The sequence below is a fragment of the Lichtheimia ornata genome (genome assembly GCF_029851405.1).
Source record: "Lichtheimia ornata isolate CBS 291.66 chromosome Unknown scaffold00052, whole genome shotgun sequence".
Taxonomy (NCBI): domain Eukaryota; kingdom Fungi; phylum Mucoromycota; class Mucoromycetes; order Mucorales; family Lichtheimiaceae; genus Lichtheimia; species Lichtheimia ornata.
The window spans coordinates 29,187-50,115 of NW_026695372.1; the positions used below are offsets into that span (position 1 = coordinate 29,187).

The 20,929-nt window shown below is 43.7% G+C and overlaps 6 protein-coding genes across 6 annotated transcripts; 4 read left to right on the forward strand and 2 right to left on the reverse strand.

Moving 5' to 3' along the window:
• Positions 1-429: 429 nt before the first annotated feature.
• Positions 430-1,986, forward strand: O0I10_009149 (uncharacterized protein; the record flags this gene model as incomplete). Its single annotated transcript, XM_058489146.1, has 4 exons — positions 430-1,166; positions 1,246-1,259; positions 1,336-1,802; positions 1,873-1,986. 4 exons carry the CDS (start codon positions 430-432, stop codon positions 1,984-1,986), a joined length of 1,332 nt encoding a protein of 443 aa, XP_058340027.1.
• Positions 1,987-3,250: 1,264 nt separating this feature from the next.
• Positions 3,251-6,957, forward strand: O0I10_009150 (uncharacterized protein; the record flags this gene model as incomplete). Its single annotated transcript, XM_058489147.1, has 3 exons — positions 3,251-3,316; positions 4,224-5,357; positions 5,422-6,957. 3 exons carry the CDS (start codon positions 3,251-3,253, stop codon positions 6,955-6,957), a joined length of 2,736 nt encoding a protein of 911 aa, XP_058340028.1.
• Positions 6,958-7,898: 941 nt separating this feature from the next.
• O0I10_009151 (uncharacterized protein) lies at positions 7,899-8,978 on the forward strand (the record flags this gene model as incomplete). The annotated part of the gene is made up of 1 exon (XM_058489148.1): positions 7,899-8,978. One exon carries the CDS (start codon positions 7,899-7,901, stop codon positions 8,976-8,978), a length of 1,080 nt encoding a protein of 359 aa, XP_058340029.1.
• A 747-nt stretch (positions 8,979-9,725) lies between these two features.
• Positions 9,726-11,047, reverse strand: O0I10_009152 (uncharacterized protein; the record flags this gene model as incomplete). Its single annotated transcript, XM_058489149.1, has 4 exons — positions 9,726-10,199; positions 10,262-10,565; positions 10,623-10,906; positions 10,961-11,047. 4 exons carry the CDS (start codon positions 11,045-11,047, stop codon positions 9,726-9,728), a joined length of 1,149 nt encoding a protein of 382 aa, XP_058340030.1.
• An 841-nt stretch (positions 11,048-11,888) lies between these two features.
• Positions 11,889-15,705, reverse strand: O0I10_009153 (uncharacterized protein; the record flags this gene model as incomplete). Its single annotated transcript, XM_058489150.1, has 9 exons — positions 11,889-11,900; positions 11,969-12,351; positions 12,431-12,581; positions 12,645-12,792; positions 12,873-13,074; positions 13,136-13,934; positions 13,996-15,279; positions 15,349-15,439; positions 15,536-15,705. 9 exons carry the CDS (start codon positions 15,703-15,705, stop codon positions 11,889-11,891), a joined length of 3,240 nt encoding a protein of 1,079 aa, XP_058340031.1.
• Positions 15,706-18,881: 3,176 nt separating this feature from the next.
• On the forward strand, positions 18,882-20,910 carry O0I10_009154 (proline-tRNA ligase; the record flags this gene model as incomplete). Its single annotated transcript, XM_058489151.1, has 6 exons — positions 18,882-18,971; positions 19,036-19,126; positions 19,194-19,276; positions 19,344-19,649; positions 19,706-19,769; positions 19,826-20,910. The coding sequence occupies 6 exons, from the start codon at positions 18,882-18,884 to the stop codon at positions 20,908-20,910; spliced, it is 1,719 nt and encodes a 572-aa protein (XP_058340032.1).
• Between the last annotated feature and the right edge of the window lie 19 nt (positions 20,911-20,929).

Below are 20,929 nucleotides of genomic sequence, written 5' to 3' on the forward strand. Positions count from 1 at the left end.
TGGGAACTGAAAGGCTGCATTATACAATGATAACGGGAAGAATGAGCAATGTGATACCTTCATGCAGTGTTTAGTATATTGACATCAAGCCAACCTAACCCAAGCTAATCTATTCCAAACGCTCAAAAATGGGTACAAACGGCGGTAAGGGGAAGAGGCGGGGAAGCAATGCATGTGATTACCCGATAAAAAGTAGTGCGGGGTAAAAGTGTGTGTGTGTGGAGCATCTTGGGGATATAGGTCCCACTTTTACAAGGTGCACTAATGATTGGATACCATCACTCATTCTGTGTTATCAAACAAAAATAGCAGATTGGTCACTTTCATCATAACAGACCTGTCTTTCCACCTTTCTTTCTCTTCTCTTCCCCGCTTCTTTTTCTTCTCCTCTCAAAACCCATACACTTTCACCCCTCTCTTTTCCACGCGATGTCCACTGAAAGCACATTTCCATCACCCGAGTCAAGCAGGTCAATGTCACGAGGCACATCATCAGGCACACTTGAAGGCATCTTGCAGCAATACAGCCAAAAGCCTGAATTGCTTGAGCTTATCCTTATGAGCAAAGTACAAGAAGATCGTCGTAGAGCTGAAGAGGCTAAGCTGCGAAGTAAAGAAATCGATTATGTATTGCAACGAGATCGAGACAGAGAGCAGGCATCATCATCGTCATCGTATCAACACCGCCATTCGTTGCCATCGCTACTTTCGATTATGGATCCATCCAAGTTGAGCTCTTCTCCTCCATTGACAAACTCGTCGTTGGGTTCACCCAGATCGGTTCCCGAACCCGATCGCAGCTATCCTTCTTCCGCGGAAACGTTTAGTAATAAAGATGCACCTCCACCACCTCCACCTCCACCATCACAACAACAGCAGCGGGAGTCACCATCCATCAGCTATCATTCGACTCTTTTACATCCTACCATTGTTCATCAACAACATCAAGCATCACCTCCATCATCATCATCTGCAAATCATCAGCAGCAACGATCACCGCTTTTATTGCCATCATTGATGGACAGTTACCCACACCATTCACATCAACAACGCAGGTCGTCTTTACCACCACCTCCTCCCCCAGCAGCTCCTTCATCTTCATCAACACCACCAAAGACACAACATCCACCTATAGAGCCTATGAGCAACATGTACAGCCGTAAAAGGTACGTTAAAGAAAAGTAATTGTGCCTTGCTTGAGTATTGCTTGCTCACTTTACATGTAAACTTGTTTTTTTTTTACAGGCCCGCTTTCAATGGTAAGTGTGTTTGTGTGTGCTATAACATCAAAAGATGAGATCGCACTAACGCCATGATCTATTCTTGCTCCTATAGAATCCGAGCCAGCATCATCATTAGATCATCATCATGCTACCAACAACACTACTCCACCATTGACCACAGCAGCATCTAAAAGCAAAAGCAATACGACAACATACCATTATTACTATGAATCAACGTTGATGCCCGTTAAAAATAAGACGTCGACACCCACACAACCACAACCACAACCACAACAGCCATCAGCACCTCAACCACCTCCTTCTAATAAGGTGCCAATACCACCGATGCCTATGTCACATACACACATTATGAATGCGAAGAATACCAACAATCTTCATAACCGACAAATGAACCACAGCAATAAACGTCGTCGACGGGAGATGCAGGCCATCACCATGATCATCGAAACTCGGGAGTTTCCTTACAACGACGACTATCTTTGGAAGAACAATGGCAACACCATTCACAAAGGATCAGGCAACAAAAGCATTTATTACAAGTGTGCCAATAACCCAAAGGTACGCTTTACTCACTTGCCTATATGTAACCCCTTATCTCACATTGAATCATGCATGTTGATAATAATAGGGATGTCCTGTGAATAAGACTGTTACCTTCAAAGACAATGGCGAATACCTCATCAAGTACCGTGGCAAGCATCTTAGTGATTGCAGCCGTATTAAGCGTGTGGTCGATGTATAATAGTTTGTAAATTCCACGTTGTTACATGTATATTCTTTATAAAGATGGGTCAACAACCGCAAGCACAATCGGGCGCTTGCAACAACATCTCAACCCAGGATGTCATCACTTTCAGATTTTCTTCTACAACTACTACTACTACAAGATGGTGGTGGCGGCGGTGGTGTGTGTGAGAAAGATATACCATATCAACCCATCAAGACACTCACCATCTAACCTGATTTTTGCCATCGCGGTATTAATGTTGTTGGATAAATCCGGGAGAAAACACTAACATCTTTTGCTGATGGACGTAATACCACGTTGTCGCACAATGCAAGAACGAAAATAGAAGCCAACATATGGGTCAAGTCAGACAAAAAAGATGATCAAGAAGCCATGGTAGTAAGAAAATACCACGACAATCAACTTTTGTTTCCACATGTGTACCAATGAACATTACCAATGAACCTCGTTTCTTGTTCAAAAGGAAATACCATACCCAATGATTGTGTTCCCCGATATGGAGCCCCACATGGATAGTGATGACAGCGTGAAAAACGAGGCGCACGTATCAGATGAGCTGATTCATCAAATATCCGTCACACCTATCATCCCGGACATACATGCCATCGATTGCTCATCGATAAAGATGGCGAGATTATCGAGCTAGTTATTATAACCCAGCCTTAATAATGCCATAGTTCAAGCATTAGTAGTCATGTCATGTTTGATGCCAATAATAACCCATGGAGATGAATTACCCTTCCAGCTAGCCCAATGACATGGTCCCAATTCATAGTGTGGTACTGTACACAAGGCGTGTCATGCATTTGGGTTTTTACATCATGTCACTTGCTGGATAGCATACGCATTATTATCATGCCAGCTTAGATGCACCAGCCGCATAATGAAGTTGTATATGGAAGGATCAACCGTGTCATACAGCAATGGCTCTAAATGCTTCCTTGATGGTGTTGGGTGGTATAGTTTGGAGCTCGCATCAAAATAGGCAATGTATGGATTATGCAACAACAACCATTATCATTATTCAATTCCACAGCGTTGGATAATACACCAAACATTCCATGATGCATAACGCTGAGGTAATATGAACCAACATGATACTATTATTAAAGTGCTGCATAAATGATGATATCGTCAACTCGAATAGAAAGCCATATACGATTCCCCATGGGCTAAGTCACGTGGATGCCATCAACCGAGTCTTTGGGTTGCTGTATTACCTACCAGATTTGTGGTTGTGCTGTGATTGTTTCACCCAATGCTAGACATCCCTCAGGGTACAAAGTGTTTACAGAATGCATCGCTCGAAATCAAATATGCAAAGGTAAAAAAGGGTAAACAAAGAGGGATCTACATGATTGCTCGCATAAGCGTGCATATCTTTCTATCCCGAGAGTAGATAGTGTATCAACAATAGCATGTTTTGAAGGAGGGCGTGTGATTGTGTAAGCATCATCCTTGCCAAATACCGGTAGGAAGGTATGACATTGAGGAGAAAAAGCGTTTAATGAACCTGTATTGAGAGGGAAAGGATCAACAAATGAACTAAAGGGAATTGTGCTATCAGGAGTCGAGATTGGCACTATCAGCTCCTCTTAATAAGGAAGGAGGTTATTGTGGAGAGGTCAAGTTTGACGGTGGTCATTACTGCTGCTGAATGAGTATAGGCAATTATTCCATCTTGATCTATTCCTCCTTGTTAGACGCAAGCGAGGAAAGTCGTTAGCTTCAAATCTTGATGCAGCTGAGCATTTTCAATCGGAGCCATCGTCTTGAATGATACTATGCACGTGTAGTAAAGTAATCATGGTGACCAAGGCATCCATTACACTGCCAAGGATGAAAGATACATGCATCAAATCACTCTTTTCAATAGTAACATTCTTAATCATTCATCGAGAAATGAATTGAACTACCCACAATGGATTAAACGACATCAAGTAAAGGGTGATGGGCATAAACCTAATATGGCAAGCTTTTGCTGGTAACAAAAAAAACCACTCGCCTGAAAGGTGTATATGCACGGCACAACAACTATACGACGCCGTACGTCTTTCTTTTTCTTTCCCTCTCTCTCTCTCTTACACACGTTCTCCTTTTCTCCCTCTTTCCTTTCCTTTCCTTTTATAACACTCCACACATTCTGATGGTCATTGGAGAATGAGCAAGGTAATGTCAAGGGAAGGGTGTGAAGAATAAGGTCCAAAGTGTAACCGTTGAATCTCTTGCAGCCATCGACTTCCTCAACGACCAACAATCGACCACCACTCAATTATAAGCTTAAAGACAATCCTTTCTTTGCCAACCGAAATGACGCGAAACCACCTTTGGGCAATATTAATAAGACGACTGTGACACGAACGGAGACGTCAAAAGACAGCAGTAATGGCCTTGGCAGCCGTTTTCCCAAACCATCGACAACACCACCTGAATCGAGAAAGAATGTGCGAGCATCAATTCAAAAGATGGCGGCATCCAGCAACGTTTCAGCCAATCCATGGAAGTCAAAGATGAATGTGAGTCAAGGCACCACTTCCAAATCATCCAATACGGCTACCACTACGACTGCAAGCAGCAATGTTGATAACACCATCAAAAACTCAGCTTCCACTACTACAACAACGACCTCTACGATCAAACCACAACCTAAGCTATCGAAATCGACATCGTCCACCACATCCAAAGAGATCAAATCCGATGATACTATCAACAAACCCGATCCTATCGACAATGCAGGCAACACTCAGACCACTATCATGAGGCGTGCATCTCGCAAAAAGTCACCCACTACATCAACATCATCTAGCAGCATTGATTCTGTGCAAATACAGCAGCCAATTAAGGAGGAGAATTCAACAAGCAAGGTTGCTGGTGCTGCGTCTGATTCGATTACAAAGAAACCCAGCACAATGGATGAATCGACAATGAATGGGAAGATTACAAAGAAAGTCGCAGGAGATGCAAAGAGCATTAAGCAGACGACAACAGCAACGGCAATTCAATCACCATTACGACCTACGAGTTCAAGCACGGATTTCAGTCGAGCCAGCTTTAACAGCTTTAGTGGAAGCGGCAGCATTACGAGTAGCAACGACGATGGATATCACGAAGAAATGTTTGAACAATCATCTACCCACAATAGCAACAAGAAACGGTTGACAGCTTTTGGTGCACCGTTGCCATGGGGACAATATGCAGTGATGGATGATGATGATGATGATGACGACATGAGGAAAAAGGAGGAATGGTCATTGTTATCATCAGGTACCATGGAGGCTGTTGACCAGCTTGTAGCGACTCATGCACATATCACGTCCGCCAAGTTCCCTACGATGAGTATTACTGATGCAGAAAATATGCGACAGGTAATGAAAGTGGTGATGACGTTGCCATGCATTGTTGATTGACATTGAAAAAAAAATCACTTAGAGACACGAACGTTTGAAGACATCAGGAGAACACATTCGTCATCGGATTCACGTGGAGACTGATATTCAACGATCCATCGCATCCTTACTCAAACTTGCAACACACAGCAAAGACATTGGCCTTGTTGATAACATGTATTCGTCCACCCTTGATATTGATACAATGATTGATGAGCTGCACCTTATCCTTTCACAAGCATGTGATTGCCAAACACGTTATTTGCAGCATCTTGCCGGTGCACTTGCCAAAGACCATTCGATCCAACAACGACCACAGACCAATCATGGTGTCGCACAAAAAGATATTACACGGCTCGAGCACATGGTGAAGCAATATGCAGCTGAAATCGAGTGGCGTGGTGGTGATGTGCAGCAAATGTTGGATGTTTTGGAAAAGCGATTACAACAACAACATGAGGGTGGTCGTGTACAGGATTTGCAGGATGCTTTACAACGTGCACGACGTGATCGAGATAACCAAATTCAGTTATTGGAAAAGGAGCTGCAGCAAGCAAAACGAAGAGAGCATGAGTTATTGAAAAAACAACAACAACAGCCACCACCACCACCACCAGCTGCTGCTTCTACCGCTGAATTGGATGAATTGAAGGATGCTTTGGAACAAGCCAAACAACGAGAGAAAGAGTTACGAGCACAATCAACACAAATGCAAAAACAGCTGCAAGATGAGCTTAAACGTGCCAAGGAAACTGAACGTGATCTTCGTACGCAGATGGAGCTTCCAGCAGCGCAAATTCAACAACTCAAAGATGAATTAGCTCAATGTGAGGAAAAGTTGCGTCAAATGATGATCGATAAGGAGCAACAACAGCAAAATGATACGACTGAAGAAAGAATACAACGTGTGCAACAGCAACTCGACATGTCTAGGAAACACGAAGTGGAATTGCAGAAGCAGCTGGATGACCGCGTGTCACTCGAGCACCAGATCAGCCAAGCTTTGGTCGCAACCTCGTGCCAATCGCTGGACGATATGGTGCACAAGATTATAGATAACAACAACAACAACCCATCACTATCATCATCACAACAACAGCAACAGCAACAACCACTCTCTGATATTGAAAAAGCTTTCAAGGCAGCACAAGAAGAATATACACGACGAGAAGCAGCCCTCATGTTACAAACGGCTAGTGTGGAAGCTGAGCTCGGCGCTGTGTTGAAGGAATACGATCGAGTGACACGTAACATTACCGATTTCAACCACGAGCGCAAAAAGTATGAGAGCCAAGTGGAGACATTGATAAGGGAAAAGCAGCTTCTTGATAAGCAGTTGGCCGATAAGCAAGTACAAGAAGGGATTGGACGTGATGGACAAACAATGACGTTACGAAAGGAGTTCCGGCAGCTGATGGCCACAGTGAAAGCGGAGCACGAGCAAGCCATGGATAAGGAAGTGGAGCGACGACGACAAGTGGAAGTGGAGCTACGCAACATCAAACACGACTTGGAAATGAAAAATTGGGATCGGGTCAGTGCTGGTGTCCAAACCCATTTTGTCGCTTATCCTCTGTAACATCACCCCATTCTTCATTCTTCATCATCATCATCATCATCTTGTTCTACCATTACTTAGTAATAGTCCCTTTTTCACCCTACATTTATAGCACTTGTACATTTGTAATTCGGAGATGTTTTAAAAGAAACACCATTTCAACAACAGTATATTAGTAGTGGCGGCTGTTTTTTGATCGCCCGAAGTCCAATGACGCTATAGAGAACACGCTGTGTGTATGGGGGACAAGGGACGTTGAAAACAAGGTTTGAACGAGTCCCGTTTACCCAAAATAGTAGCATGCCGGGGTGGTCTTATCTGTTAGCATATTGTTATCGTTGTTGTGTTTCAACATGAAAGCAACATCCCCCTTATCAGCATGCTATTCTTTTTACATGAGATAGCATGGGATGATTTACATGGGTTATGCTCATTTTACAACACATTGTTGTCATTTACATGTAAACCAACCAAGGATCTGGGAATACGGACGTTATCATGATGGAAGTGACGAAAATTCAAGATCCGTAAGTGATAAAAAATATAGACTGCAAGGCCATTGGCTGGCGATTATAATGAAAGCGGATCTGGGCTTCACTTGTGGTGGATGATGTGCACCACAAAGATGATAAAGGGGTATAGAAATTTACGGAAAACGGGGGAGAAAGAAGATTATAGTTTTCCGTGACACTTTGGATGGTGTATGGTGTGTTGGGTGATGGAAACAAAAGCCGTATGGAGCGACATGGAACGTGTGCGGGGAGCGTGTGAAAGTTGAGTCTGATGATGTACTTTTATTGGCCGATAAAAAAGATCAATCGTAATCTGTCGGTGCAGGTGTTCTCCTTCTAGTCTCCCTCTTTCTTATCTTCCACAAACACCAAAACTCACTACTCAATACTCTGATCCCCTTTTCTTATCTTTCCTTCACTCACCCATTCACACACCCACATCCACATCCAATGGCTTTGTTGACACAACCACCCACTAAGCTTGCTAAGCAACCTTCTTGCTCGCATGCTACCGAAGATGGGACACCTTGTCAACCATGTCGTGCAGCAGCAGCAGCAGCAGCAGCAGCTACTGTGGCTGTCGATGATAAGAAACAACAACAACCACCTCCTCAAGATGCTGTTTGTGCCAACTGTCAAACAACCACCACACCTTTATGGCGTCGTGATGCTGCAGGAAAGACTATTTGTAATGCTTGTGGATTATACTACAAGCTTCATCATGTGCATCGACCTGCTACCATGATGCGCACAGTGATCAAACGTCGAAAGCGATGCTCAACAGGCGGCAATGCTGATAAGAAGCAACAATCATCATTGTCATCCGATAAGCGACGTAAGCGTGTTCATCATAATAACAACAACAACAATAATACATCACCACCTCTTGAAGAAGAAAGCGATTCATCTACGAGTAGTGTGGGATCGCGATCACCTTCATGGCATCCTGTGCAATCGCCACCAACATCCGCTACATCATCACCCTCACCAAACATTGTCTTGCCGCCTATCCATGCGCCGCTTCATCATCCTCATCACCATGTTCCAGTGGGGACCCATGATAATCAAGATATCAAGATTAAGACTGTGCTTCCACCACTCATCTTTGATCAACATCATCACCACCATCCAAAAGCTGTATCACCTCATCATCACCCGTTACATGGTCAATCGACCGAAGACCTTAAGCAACAACGACAAGAACTTCAAAATCGAGTCACTCGATTATCATCACTGTTGCAAGAGACAGTGTCTATGCTATCAAAAATCGATGCTGCATTAGCTGACCCAACAACCAACACCCCGGCAACATCGCCAAAGAGTACCATGTGCCCACCTGATCAGGAGCAAGAAATTGCGAGATCTCTCTTATCACTGGCTTCCGCGGCACCTACAAGCAACAACACCCCGGCAACTTCATTACCGCCCACTACACCGCCACCCGCAGTATCAATCGCTTCCAGACCACCTTCATCGGAACCCACTCCTCATCTTCCACCTATCGCTTTACCAACGGCTTATCGTCCATGAAACAAACATTCTCACACAAACAATAACATGCATCATGTCTCTTTTTTCATACCCACATTTTTCACTCTTACTCACTCACTCACTCACACTCTCTCACTCTTTCTTTTATTGCTCGTGCATCATCCTCCTCCTCATGTATATCATTTTTCACACACACGCAACACGCTCTACTTTTCAGCTTTATTTACCCACCCCACCCCTCTCCCTTATCATGTTTCTTGTACAACCCATTTGTTCATATCTTTTCTTCATCCTCTCTATTACAATGTCTTATGTCAAATATATATTGCAATCATGGGCGAGTATGACATGTGCTTGCTTGATAATAATTTTGTGTATGTGTGTATGGTGTGATGATTGTTGACATGTGTAAAATTCTAGAAACATCATTTGTGTGCGAGAGAAAGGGTATCCGCGGGATCGTCCATTATCGTGTGGATAAGATTCAATATCAGATCATGGTATTATTTGGACTTGTTCTCTTTGTTTCCCTCCTCCCCCCTTTTTATCTCCATTGCTTTCCATAAAAGGGGACCGTGGTAGGTTTTAATCCAACGTCGTCATACGGCATTGTGCGTTGTGTGTGTATATTTTTCTTTTCTGCATATACTGATGATGGGATGATTATATCTCTCTTGGTGGTTGGGGGATTGTTTTGCGCATAAAAGAGATGAAGAGTGTGTATGTAAACATTAGCATAAGGTGTAGATAGGTAGGTAGGTAGGTAGACAATAAAGAAAACATATATCAAAATGATGCAAACAAAGATGATGGATCCTCTGTCATGGCTGCTGCTGCTGCCGCTGCTGTTGACGTTGTTGACAGAGCAGGTGCATTGTTATCGTGATGCATAGCCATGGTACTTTCAGCTGTTGTCGGGGTGGCACCTCCACCACCACCACTACCGGAAGTAGGTAACAAATCAAGCGGGGTAGCCATTTTGTTGTCCTGATAAGGATGATGATGATGGTGATGATGTTGTGGATCAAACATGCTGAGATCATCTAAAAGACGAAAAGTGTTGTGTTGCTGCTGATGTTGTAACGATGAATCGGCAGCGGCAAAATCAAGCGATGAATCTGGCTCGGTGGATGCACAGCTTGATAATTCAGCTGCATCATCCATAGGTGTAGGGCATGCTGGTCTTTTGCATGGTGATTTTTTGCCCTGCAGTTTATCCTCCTTTGATTTGATCTGCATCCATCGAGTACGACATTGTCTCTAAAAACACGATAACATGAGTCGCCGTTGCTATGATACCACGTTGCTATGGATATGAATACCTGTGTACGACCAGGCACCGTTTCAGCAATACGTATCCAACATCGGCCAAATTTATCAACGCCGGCACGTAATAAAGCATCTTCAGCTTCACTCCATTTCCCTTTACGAACGGATGGATCTAAGGCTTCAGTCCACCGAGCTTGACATTGGATACCGGTGCGGTTAGGAATGCGTTCAGCAATCCTATTCCATGGAATTGGTTGGAAACCACCTTCACCATCAGGAATGCCGGCAAACTCCATATACGCATACCGCAATACGGCATCCTCATGTTCGGTCCAGCGACCTTTATGGATATTGGGACTATGAAAAAGATAAACGTCAACAAGGTACATGGCATGTGTGTGACTCCAAACATACTTTAATGCACCCAGCCATCGTGTAGAGCATTGCATAGGGGTACGGTTGGGCACGTGCGATGCGATCAATGACCATTTATGTGGTCCATGAAGAGCAACTGCTTGACGTAGCAATTCATCTTCTTCTGGTGTCCATCGGGTATAGGTGGATGATTTGCGATTGGCACGTTTGCTTCGTAAAGGTGAATGCTGAACAAAGCTTTTACGTATCATGGGAGTGGATCGAGGTGGTTGTCGTATATCATCGGTGATAAATTGTTGCGACCGTGTGGGTGAAGGGGTCACCTTTTGTCATTTGAATGAGAATAGGCAATAAGAAAAGCATTCATGTACACTTACGGGTGGTGGTGGATAAGATGTCAAACCACCACAATGCCATTGGGGTGAAGGATCCATCCAAAAATCAGCAGGTGTGTTGACCAGCATGGCCGATGAGGATGCAAATATCAGTGGATCTTGTTGCTACAAAGAAAACATGTCAGCGGCATCCACAAACAATGGCATCTCCTTCACGTCGTACCATCACTGATTGTGCATAAGATCGTTGCTTGCTTTGGTCTAGATGAAACAGGTCTTGATATAACTGCTATGAGATAAAAGAATATCCCACATCAGCGTTCCATCCTAGCCTTTTGCACAGGCATACAGTGTCCTTTTATACACGTCCCCTGGTTTTCACACATTCGCACATACACACACACAAAAAACCAACCTCCTTGCTCACATGTGCGCGCGCTTTTTTCTCTCTTTTTACACACCCCCGTGTATGTCCCTTAACACATACCTCATTTGCCATTAATGCATCCCATGCCTCTCCGGTGCCGTCGGTATGGTTGTTCGTTGGTGGATATGCCATTGGTATCTTTTACTGCGACAAGAAACGAAATCGATGAAGGGTATGTACGTTTGTGTGTGTGTGTGTGTGTGTTGCTTGCTGTGTCAGTGCTATGTAATCGATGAAGGATTGCTCTGAAAGGTGATGGGTATGTGAATTTGGAAGAGAGCACCAATTTCAGTTACGGAGGTTTTTTTTTGGATCGTGGTTTCGTTTGTGTATTTGGTTTTCATGCTTTGCAAAGAATGAGAAGAGAAAAGGACGAGGTACGACAGGGGGTGGCAAAAAGAAAGAAAACAACAGTTCTACATGTAACCCCTTTCACATTTTTCACTTGGTTTCCATTTTTCTTGCCTTGATCAAATAAATTAGGTGGGGTTGTTGTTTTATGTAGGAAGAGAGAAAGAAAGAAATACATATACTATCTACTTATTAGAGGATTCCCTATATAAAAGACCCCATATTAGATATCATCTTGCAGGATGATGCGATAACCAACCAACTCAACATACCTGGGAGTAATATTGATAAGTGTCGTAAAGGCGTGTAAACACATTGCAGCAGCTGCTCATAATCATCTTGTCAACAAATTCTTCTGCCTGAGGCTCCGTCAGTTGTAAATGGAAACGATCTCTAAGCTGCTGCACGGTCTGTTCGCCGTTTTGGAAGCATGGTAGTTTGTTGTCCTTGCACATCATCTCTACCAATAAGATGATGTTCTCGCAATGTTTTCGTACAGCAAGGAAAGCCGCCTTCATCAATGCCTTGTATTCTGCAAACTTCTCGCCATGGACACCACCCATCAAGTCAATGTATTCTTGGGGAAGCTTGAAGGGCGCCATTTCAAAGCCAACAGATCCAGGGGAATTGGAGAGGAAGAATCCAAAGTCAATGTCTGTGATGTGTGTGTGAATGCATACATGTATAAGCTCACAACCTGTCATCATCATCAACCCTGCATAAAATGCACTTACGAATCAGGTGACCCTCGTTGTCAATGAGAATGTTGCCGTTGTGTCGATCTTTGATTTGTAAGATATAACATGCGATCGAGTATCCAGCCAAGCTTCTCATAAACGCGTCCTGCGCCTTTATGTACTCGTCAGATGTAGGTGGGCCAAAGTGCTACGTGTGTATCCATACAATATCAGCATTCAGCAAATCCCCCATATCACCACCACTCCTTACCCTTTCATAGTACTCGCCAAGAGTATATACAGTGCCTTTGGTATTCCACCCCCGGGTATATGCTTCCTTTTTGATGGAGTGAATGGAAATAGTATTTCGAATCGTCTCAATCAATCCTGAGCTGTCAGATGTCACCAACACTCGGAAACTATAAGGAGGGAGATTACCTTGATAAGCAACTCTTGTGTGTGTGTGTGTGCGGGAAATCGTCCTTGTATAATAACTTACTATTTCACCCAGACATCTACACCAGTGTCTTCCCAAATCCTTTGCATTTCACGTATCAATTGGACTGCAAATTGCTCTTGTCGTAAATCGGATCCATGCTTCACAATGACTGATAATAGTCGCCAATTGGGAAGATGTCCATAGGGTGATGATGCTCGAATCCTTGCCTTTTTCACCTCCCAATCTTCGGAAAACACAGCCGCTATTGTTCATCATGATGATGAGTGAAGAAATCCTTAAAAATGTATAACTTCGTAACTTACCACTTGGATCATCCTTATCAACCACCCATTGTACGAGTTGTTCATCTTCAATAATCTCTCCAGCTGCTGCACCTGCTGCTGCTGTGGTTCCAGGGCTAGGTCCTCCTCCTTCTACAACACCACTGCTAACATCACCATTCTTCATGGCTGCCATGCGTTGTTCCTCAAGGGCCATCATCTCTTTGATAATCCGTTGACGAATTTCCTCTGTATTTTGTCTCGACTTGGCTGATGGCGTGTTGCCTTTGCCAGGGGCTGGGCTTGCTGTATGGGCATTTTGTTGCAATTGGGCCAACATGATAGCTGCTGTACGCATTCGTTCTGCATAGACACCTGCTGAGAATTCGGAACGCCGGTCACGTGGTGTGGGTTGTAATTGCAATGATTGCTCGTTGGAAGAACGTGCCGATGGTGCAACAGGAACAGGTGATGATGATGATGATGCTTCAGGCGTGGTTGGTGATCGAATCGATTGTTGATCATACTCATCCAAACTTTGCTTGTTGATACCCAAACCATCCCCCGTGGTGGCAATTGAATCCGTCACACCTGCCATGATCGATCCAGAAGGACTACCAAGGGATTCTGCAATATCAATCGTTTCATCTTCAGGTGATCTTGGAGAAGACACAATGCTCAATGGAGATCCAACACGTTGTGGTAATTGCTGCTGTTGCTGTTTCTTTTTCTTTTTGAGACTTGCACGTTTCAATCGGCGCATACGATGCAATGCAGAAATGTAATCATCATCAAAGCTCAATTCATCATCCAAGACCTCAATCATCAATAAATAAGGTGCCTATATATCGATTATGAATATACATCATTACATACCATCCTTCGCCATTCCCCTTACTTACACGTTCAGCTGAATTGAGTACGACAGCATCCGATGGACTAATTCTTACGACACGATGATGATGAGGTTTTTCAGCAGTGGCAGGACACCAAAGTGGAATACAAATCTCGGCAGGCAAGTTGTGATTGAGCAATGTCAATTCGGCGTTCAATGCACTTGTACGAGCTTGTTTGGGAACAATGACCAAACGAGTAGCGATATCCACCAAAGCCAAAAGGAATTGCATCTCGGATCGAAAATAATTGGAACGCAGCAAGGATCGACGATGATCACGACTCAACTGGGAGAGAGCTGAATATTCTTCATCATCGGATGACTCCTCATGCTCCTCATGTTCTTCATCATTATCCGACGAGGATGCTGTTGCTGCACTGGTGGAAGTTGTGGATATCCTTGGGACACTTGCTTTCTTGTTGTTGAATGGATCCTCTGATGATGATTCTGAGAATTGGGATAAAGCGGGTGATTGGGGTGCTGAGTTGGTTGGCACTGTGGATTGACCCATGGCAGTCAATTTTGGATCAAAGACAGCTGATAATGCCTTGTTGGAAGGAGTTGAAGAAGGTCTGATTTTGCGATTAAGTTTCTGATGGGCTGATTTGATGTATCTGGAGACTGAAAATGCCTTGCCACGATGAAGATCTTCGAGCGAGGGAGAGCTGGCAAACAAGTTCAGGTACGCTGATCGGCGTTTAGCGATGGGCAGATCTGGTTGTGAAACTGAATGATACGGCGAGTCGTGCTTGAGATGGCTGTAATGAGGCATAGGTGATACAATATCGGATGATGTTGACACTGCTCTCGTCTCCTCTTGATCATTGCCATCATGTTCATCCTCATCCTCATGATCAGGTCTTGGTGATGTCGTTGATGGTCCACTCAATGTATTACGTCGAGCCAATGCAGGTGCGTTGGATGAGCTGATGCTGAGTACTCGTGTTCTCCGCCCTTGGGCAATAGCAATATCTCCCGCTGGTCGTGTCATTAATGGTTGTCCAATACCTGCCAACATGGCTCCAATGCCCACAACAGCTGGCACCACATTCTCCCGTACTCGATGTGTAGACATTCCAACATTCAGTGACGTGGATGATGCTCCTCCATGTTGAGACGTGGTATCTTCTTCTTCAGCAGCAGCAGCAGCAGTCGTGGTCGTTGTCGTCGTCGTTGTATCAGAAAACACAATCGCCTGGCATTTGTTCAGCACCCGCTTGCACAACTCAAAGGATGAGCTCGATGGTGTAGCCGATAAGTCTGAAAGGTAAGCTTGTAAATACCAAAGACTCTATTCAACAAGCATTAATATCCTATTGATCTCCCAAGGATCATCATCATCATCCCTTCTTCTTCTTACCATGATTGCCATATGCGTTGATTTTTCACACATTTCCACCAAGAAACATTCGAGTGCAACTGATTCAGTGGGTCGACTTATAAGAAGATGCCTAAATATGCATGCAAGTTAGCAAAAAGAATGCGAGGGTGGAGGGGTTGTTGTGTTGGGGGAAAGGGCTCACTTCAAGGAGACAGGTTTTACTTACATGAGCTGTGGCAAGAAAAACTCGACTTCAGATATGGGAAACTTTTTCAGTTCACTGCAAAGATAGTGCTGGATGCCAACATTGTCTGGATAGCGAAAGAGATACGAGACAGCGATCCATGAGTTGAAAAACTCGGATGTAAAAAGTCGCAATAGCAAAGCGTTCGACATTGTTGGCTGTTTATGCAAGTCGCGAGGATGTCGCCATATAAAGAGGTTGTTGTATTAGAAAAGGGCCGTTTCCCTAGTATCATCATGGTTAGCATATGGTATTCGATCCGTTTTTCTCCTCAAACAAGCAAACAGGTCCACGCAATGTCAAGATGAGGCAGATCAGAGAAAGGGCGATCCGTTGTCGTTGTTCCAGTCTCACGCTCTCTCTCGCTCTCACTCTCTCACTCGCTTCTGCGCCTGAATGATCCCCGTTTCTTTGTTGTAGTTGAGAATGGAAAGCCTTACTTGTTCAAAGCCGAAATGGAGGTGTTCCTTCAAGAGGATCGGGTTCTCAATGAAAAGGAATGCTGTAATGTACAGGTCCAGAGAGGGAACGGGATGAAAAAGAAAAGCAGGTAGTATGTCGATAGTTGGTTGCACGTACAACAAAAGTGGGCGGCAGCCGAATTTATATCCTACGCTCACACTTTCTACTTTTGCATACGCTCACCAACCCCTTCCACCTCCACGTTGGTTGGTTACCACCCTATACATCTCTCTCTATGCTTATCATGTGGGCGCACAGACTATAGGGGCGTATACATATATACACAAAGGATGGTACCTTTAGGACTATGCTATGCTATTATGGATCCTGGGAAGAGGCTACTATTATAACCATGACAATCGCGTGAAGATGCCCGTTCATGTTGCACATGATTTCTGATCTCTATTTAAGATGCCGTTCTTGTCTAGCTAGCTATCCACCATCTCGGATCATCATCATTGTTACATTAAGCTACTCATACACATACATATTAGTTGATTTGATGGTGCATAAAATAAAAGGTTTCAGGTTATTGGCCTGAAATGACCAGTGTATTCTTGATTGATCTGAACGACTAGAAAGCGAGCAGTGGGAAAAGAAAGAGCCCAACACCTCCTTTTATGCATCTGCTCGCATCAGACATCGCATGCGTAGTTGGGGAGGGTCATTGATTTCTGATTCTTGCATGCCATTGTACACAACAACTTGGAAATGAATACTATATGAATCGATACGATAAATGAATGCAAAGTTTATGTTTCACACTGCACACATACAAGTGTCATAGGCATCAATCTTGCATTGTAGATATAGAAAAGCGTGTTAATATTGGTGTTCGATAAGCAAGGTATGTATGTACATGATGAGTACCAGGATGGAAAGGACAAAGTGAATGGAAGGGGAGGATCAAACTATGTAAGGAGCAAATATTAAGGTACGCTGTACTTGGGCTTTCTTTTACGATGTTACGATGAGTGCTGGGAGTGAAAAGATGTCATGATGGTTGCGAGTCAAATGAGAGGAGTCAGCGACGTCAATGACCTTGCGCAAAACATCGATCGCCTACCACTTGTATATGCAGCCACCGTTCTTTGCCCCAACGAACGAGATGATGAAGCACTTGTAGCTTCCAACATGAATGCAAGACCACCATTTGATTTTGGTAGCAGCAATACGCCGACTTGTTGAGCGTGGTAAATACCATCGACATCCACCAAAGCAAACATGTATCCAACATAGCCGAGCCAGTCCATTGCTACTACTTGTTTCACCGGGTTGGAAGGACTGATGCGTTGTAGGGAATCCAAAATGGTGCCGTTGATCCGATAATTCTTGCACTGTTGTATTGTTTCCATGCTGCTTTTACCCCATTTCTTTGAATTCGTTGCTGGAGATTTCCACTTGATCATCGCCGTACTTGATCAGGAGATCTATTTTTCTACCAAAGCTATTCTCTGAGGTGCTGCCAAACATGATGTCGTTGTAGATGCGGGTGTTCTTTGTGCATTCACTACATGTTTCTCCTCTTGGAATGGTATAAAGATAGGAAAAGAGCGTACTAATCTCTTCGTTTTGATATAGTACCCTCTCGGATGTACTTTTGTCACCTACAAAAAAAGTCCCACCAAATTCCTATCAGACTAAGCATCCTTATAATATATAAATGATAGCTATACCTACCACAAAGCTCCATCAAGGAACACAGCCAAATGTCATTAAGCACCAAAGAGCACTACAAATGGTAAAGCAATGATGTGAGCTACATAGATGAATGCATGGTACCCTCATTTTGGGAATCACATATAAAGAATGTCATTGAGACTTACCAAAGGCCATTGATGATGATATGCAAACAAGTAGAAAGAAAGGACGTATGATAGTGTTGGTGACAACAGCGTTGTTTATATGGGCGTGAGAATTGTTGTCATGTCTTGTGAATGTTGGATTAAAGGGATGCTTTTGGATTAAGTCATTTGTCGATATCAAGAACGAATGTTTGGTATTCCTCTGGTTAAATATGAAAGCAAAAGGTTGCCGGATAGGGAGGATTTGATAATGGAAGTGTTGTTGGTAAGCTTTGCTTGTTGGAGTAATGCTACACAAACCATCGTTATGAGGCTTTACAACAAACTTTGCAAGCGAGCTTGGTATGTGCTTAGGTTGACCCGCTTATCAAATGCCAAACAAGGTCAAATCGTATGGTAGATGATGGAAAACATGTTGCCGAATGCTATCACGTATACGATGCAACGACATGTAGATTTTAACACAATACCCTAGACTAGAACAGTTATTCATTCAAGTATCCTATGTCAGTTGAAGTCAATGTGCTATCTCCAAGAGATTTCTCATACATATCGAATGCTCAAAACAGTGCATGCACCTTCCAAAACATAGAACAATATTACTGGATCCATGCAACAGCACTTAATAATGGGACGCGTTAGCTTTTCTTGACAATAATGAAAGGAGCAAGGGTATCTTGTGCTTCGAATCTAACAACTCTTATAAATGAAATCATCCTTGTAAATCCCTTATGAACTTGTGGATTAGCAATGAAACATGTTTATTTATGTAAAGTCTCTTCAAATGATATCGTAATGGTGATGGTGAATGTCTGTTAGTAGAGCTTAATTCGGAATCTAGGTGTCCTCGTTGCTTTCTTTCACCGCCGTGTTGCCTGTCAACGGTAAATAGATCGTCAATGCTTTCCCTTCATTCTCGACGGTTCGCAACACACCATGCGACACGACATTCAATACGCACCTTGGCTACAAGCACTGTAAGACATGCACTATACCTCTCTACAGATTCCAAATAGCTCACAGTCTTGAGTATATGCCAGGGTCGCAACACGTTGTCTACCATGTTTATGACAATGACCAAGGAACAGCAATCGGCTGACGAGGCATCGACAAGTCATGGACTACTTCTCAAAGGAGGATTCATTCGAAAGGTATGATATAGAAGCAAGTGGTACTGGTAGTAGTAGTGGCAATGGTATCAACGTTTTGTTACAGTCAGCTTCAGGGATCTATTCGATGCTTCCACTTGGTCTTCGTATGCTCAACAAGATTGAAACCATCATTGATCAAGAGCTTGGTGCTATTGGTAAGTAACACGATGACGATGATGATGATGTGTGTGTACAAAATGTTGACCGGTATCCAACATCCAGGGAGTCAAAAGCTATCACTTCCGCTATTGTTGTCAGCTGAAAATTGGAAAAAGACGGGTCGATGGAATGCATCCAAAGGAGAGGTACTTTTTTACTGCATGGACCTACTTGATTGATGATGCGTATATACTCATGCTTGATGATGACTAGTTCTTTAGACTCAAAGATCGACGTGAGACCGAGATGCTTCTTTCACCAACACACGAGGAAGAAATCACTCAATTGGTGGCCCATGAGCTCAAATCATCCAAGCAATTGCCAATTCGATTATACCAAATAGGCCGCAAGTATCGTGATGAATTCAGACCTCGAGCTGGTCTGCTGAGAGGACGTGAATTTGTCATGAAAGACCTGTATACCTTTGATGAATCGGTCGAAGCTGCATACCATTCCTACGATTTGGTTGCCGATGCCTATCAGAAAATCTTTCATCGTATTGGAGTTCCTTTTGTTGTGGTATGTCTATAAAACTAGCATGGATATGGAGATGAGGATGCTTACTATGGGTATAGGCAGAAGCGGATACAGGCAATATGGGTGGATCAAAATCACACGAATACCATTTAATATCCCCAGGTATGAATGGCATGATTGGAAATGTGGATATCAAGATTTACCCTATCTATCATTAGCTGGTGAAGATACGTTATTGAGCTGTTCAAATTGTGGCTATACCGCCAATGAAGAACTTGCAGTCGGCAAATTGGATGACGCTATCAAGGATGAAGAGATCAAGGACGCAGGAGCAGAGAATGAGGTGTGCAAGGCATTAGGGCTGGTTCCCAAGACACCTGTGACCCACTCATTGCTTCGTTTTGCAAGCTTGGATAAGGAAGGGGTACCAGTGCACCAAGGGACAGCAGTGGTGCTTGCACGTCAAGGCCGAACCATCAACATGCTCAAGGTGGAAAAGACATTGACAGCCCATCTTCAGGAACAACAGCTTTTTACGGAGGGTGGTATGATTGATATGGCTGCTATCACTGAAGCGATTCCATCACCTTCAACAACAACACCTATCCATGTCTTTGTCGATGACTCGGTTGGTCCTTTGCCAAATGTACCGGATCACGTGGTTACCCATGGCCCTGATCATTTCCGTACCACTGAAGCAGGCGATGTGTGTGTGTCTTGCAATCATCACGACAGCAAATTGACAACCGTCAAAGCCATTGAAGTGGGACACACGTTTTATCTCGGCACAAAGTATTCATCCGCCCTTGGTTGTACATTTTTACCCGAGCAACGAGGAGCATCCCCAAAGGCTGCCGAAATGGGTTGTTTTGGCATTGGTATTTCACGCTTGGTTGCCACTGCAGCTGAAGTCTGTCATGATGATCGTGGTATTGTATGGCCTAGCAGCATTGCACCCTATCGCGTATGCATCGTGCCTACCAGCAACAACAACGCCAAATTGCTCTCCATGGCGGAATCCATTTATGATCAACTTGAAAATGATATGGCTTTTCGCGTCAAAGGACATGCAGGCAGTGTCTTTTACAACGATATTGTGATTGATGATCGCAAACAAATGTTTGGCGCCAAGATGGCGGATGCTGAGCTCATTGGATATCCTTTCATTGTGGTCCTTGGTAAACATGCACTAGAGACCGGTGTCGTTGAAGTCAACCAACGTGTCAAAGGAGAAGCTAATATCAAAACCAAGGTGCCAGTGGACGAATTGGGTTCATGGTTATTTGAGCGACAGATGCTTTAGATTTCCTTTTATTGTATGT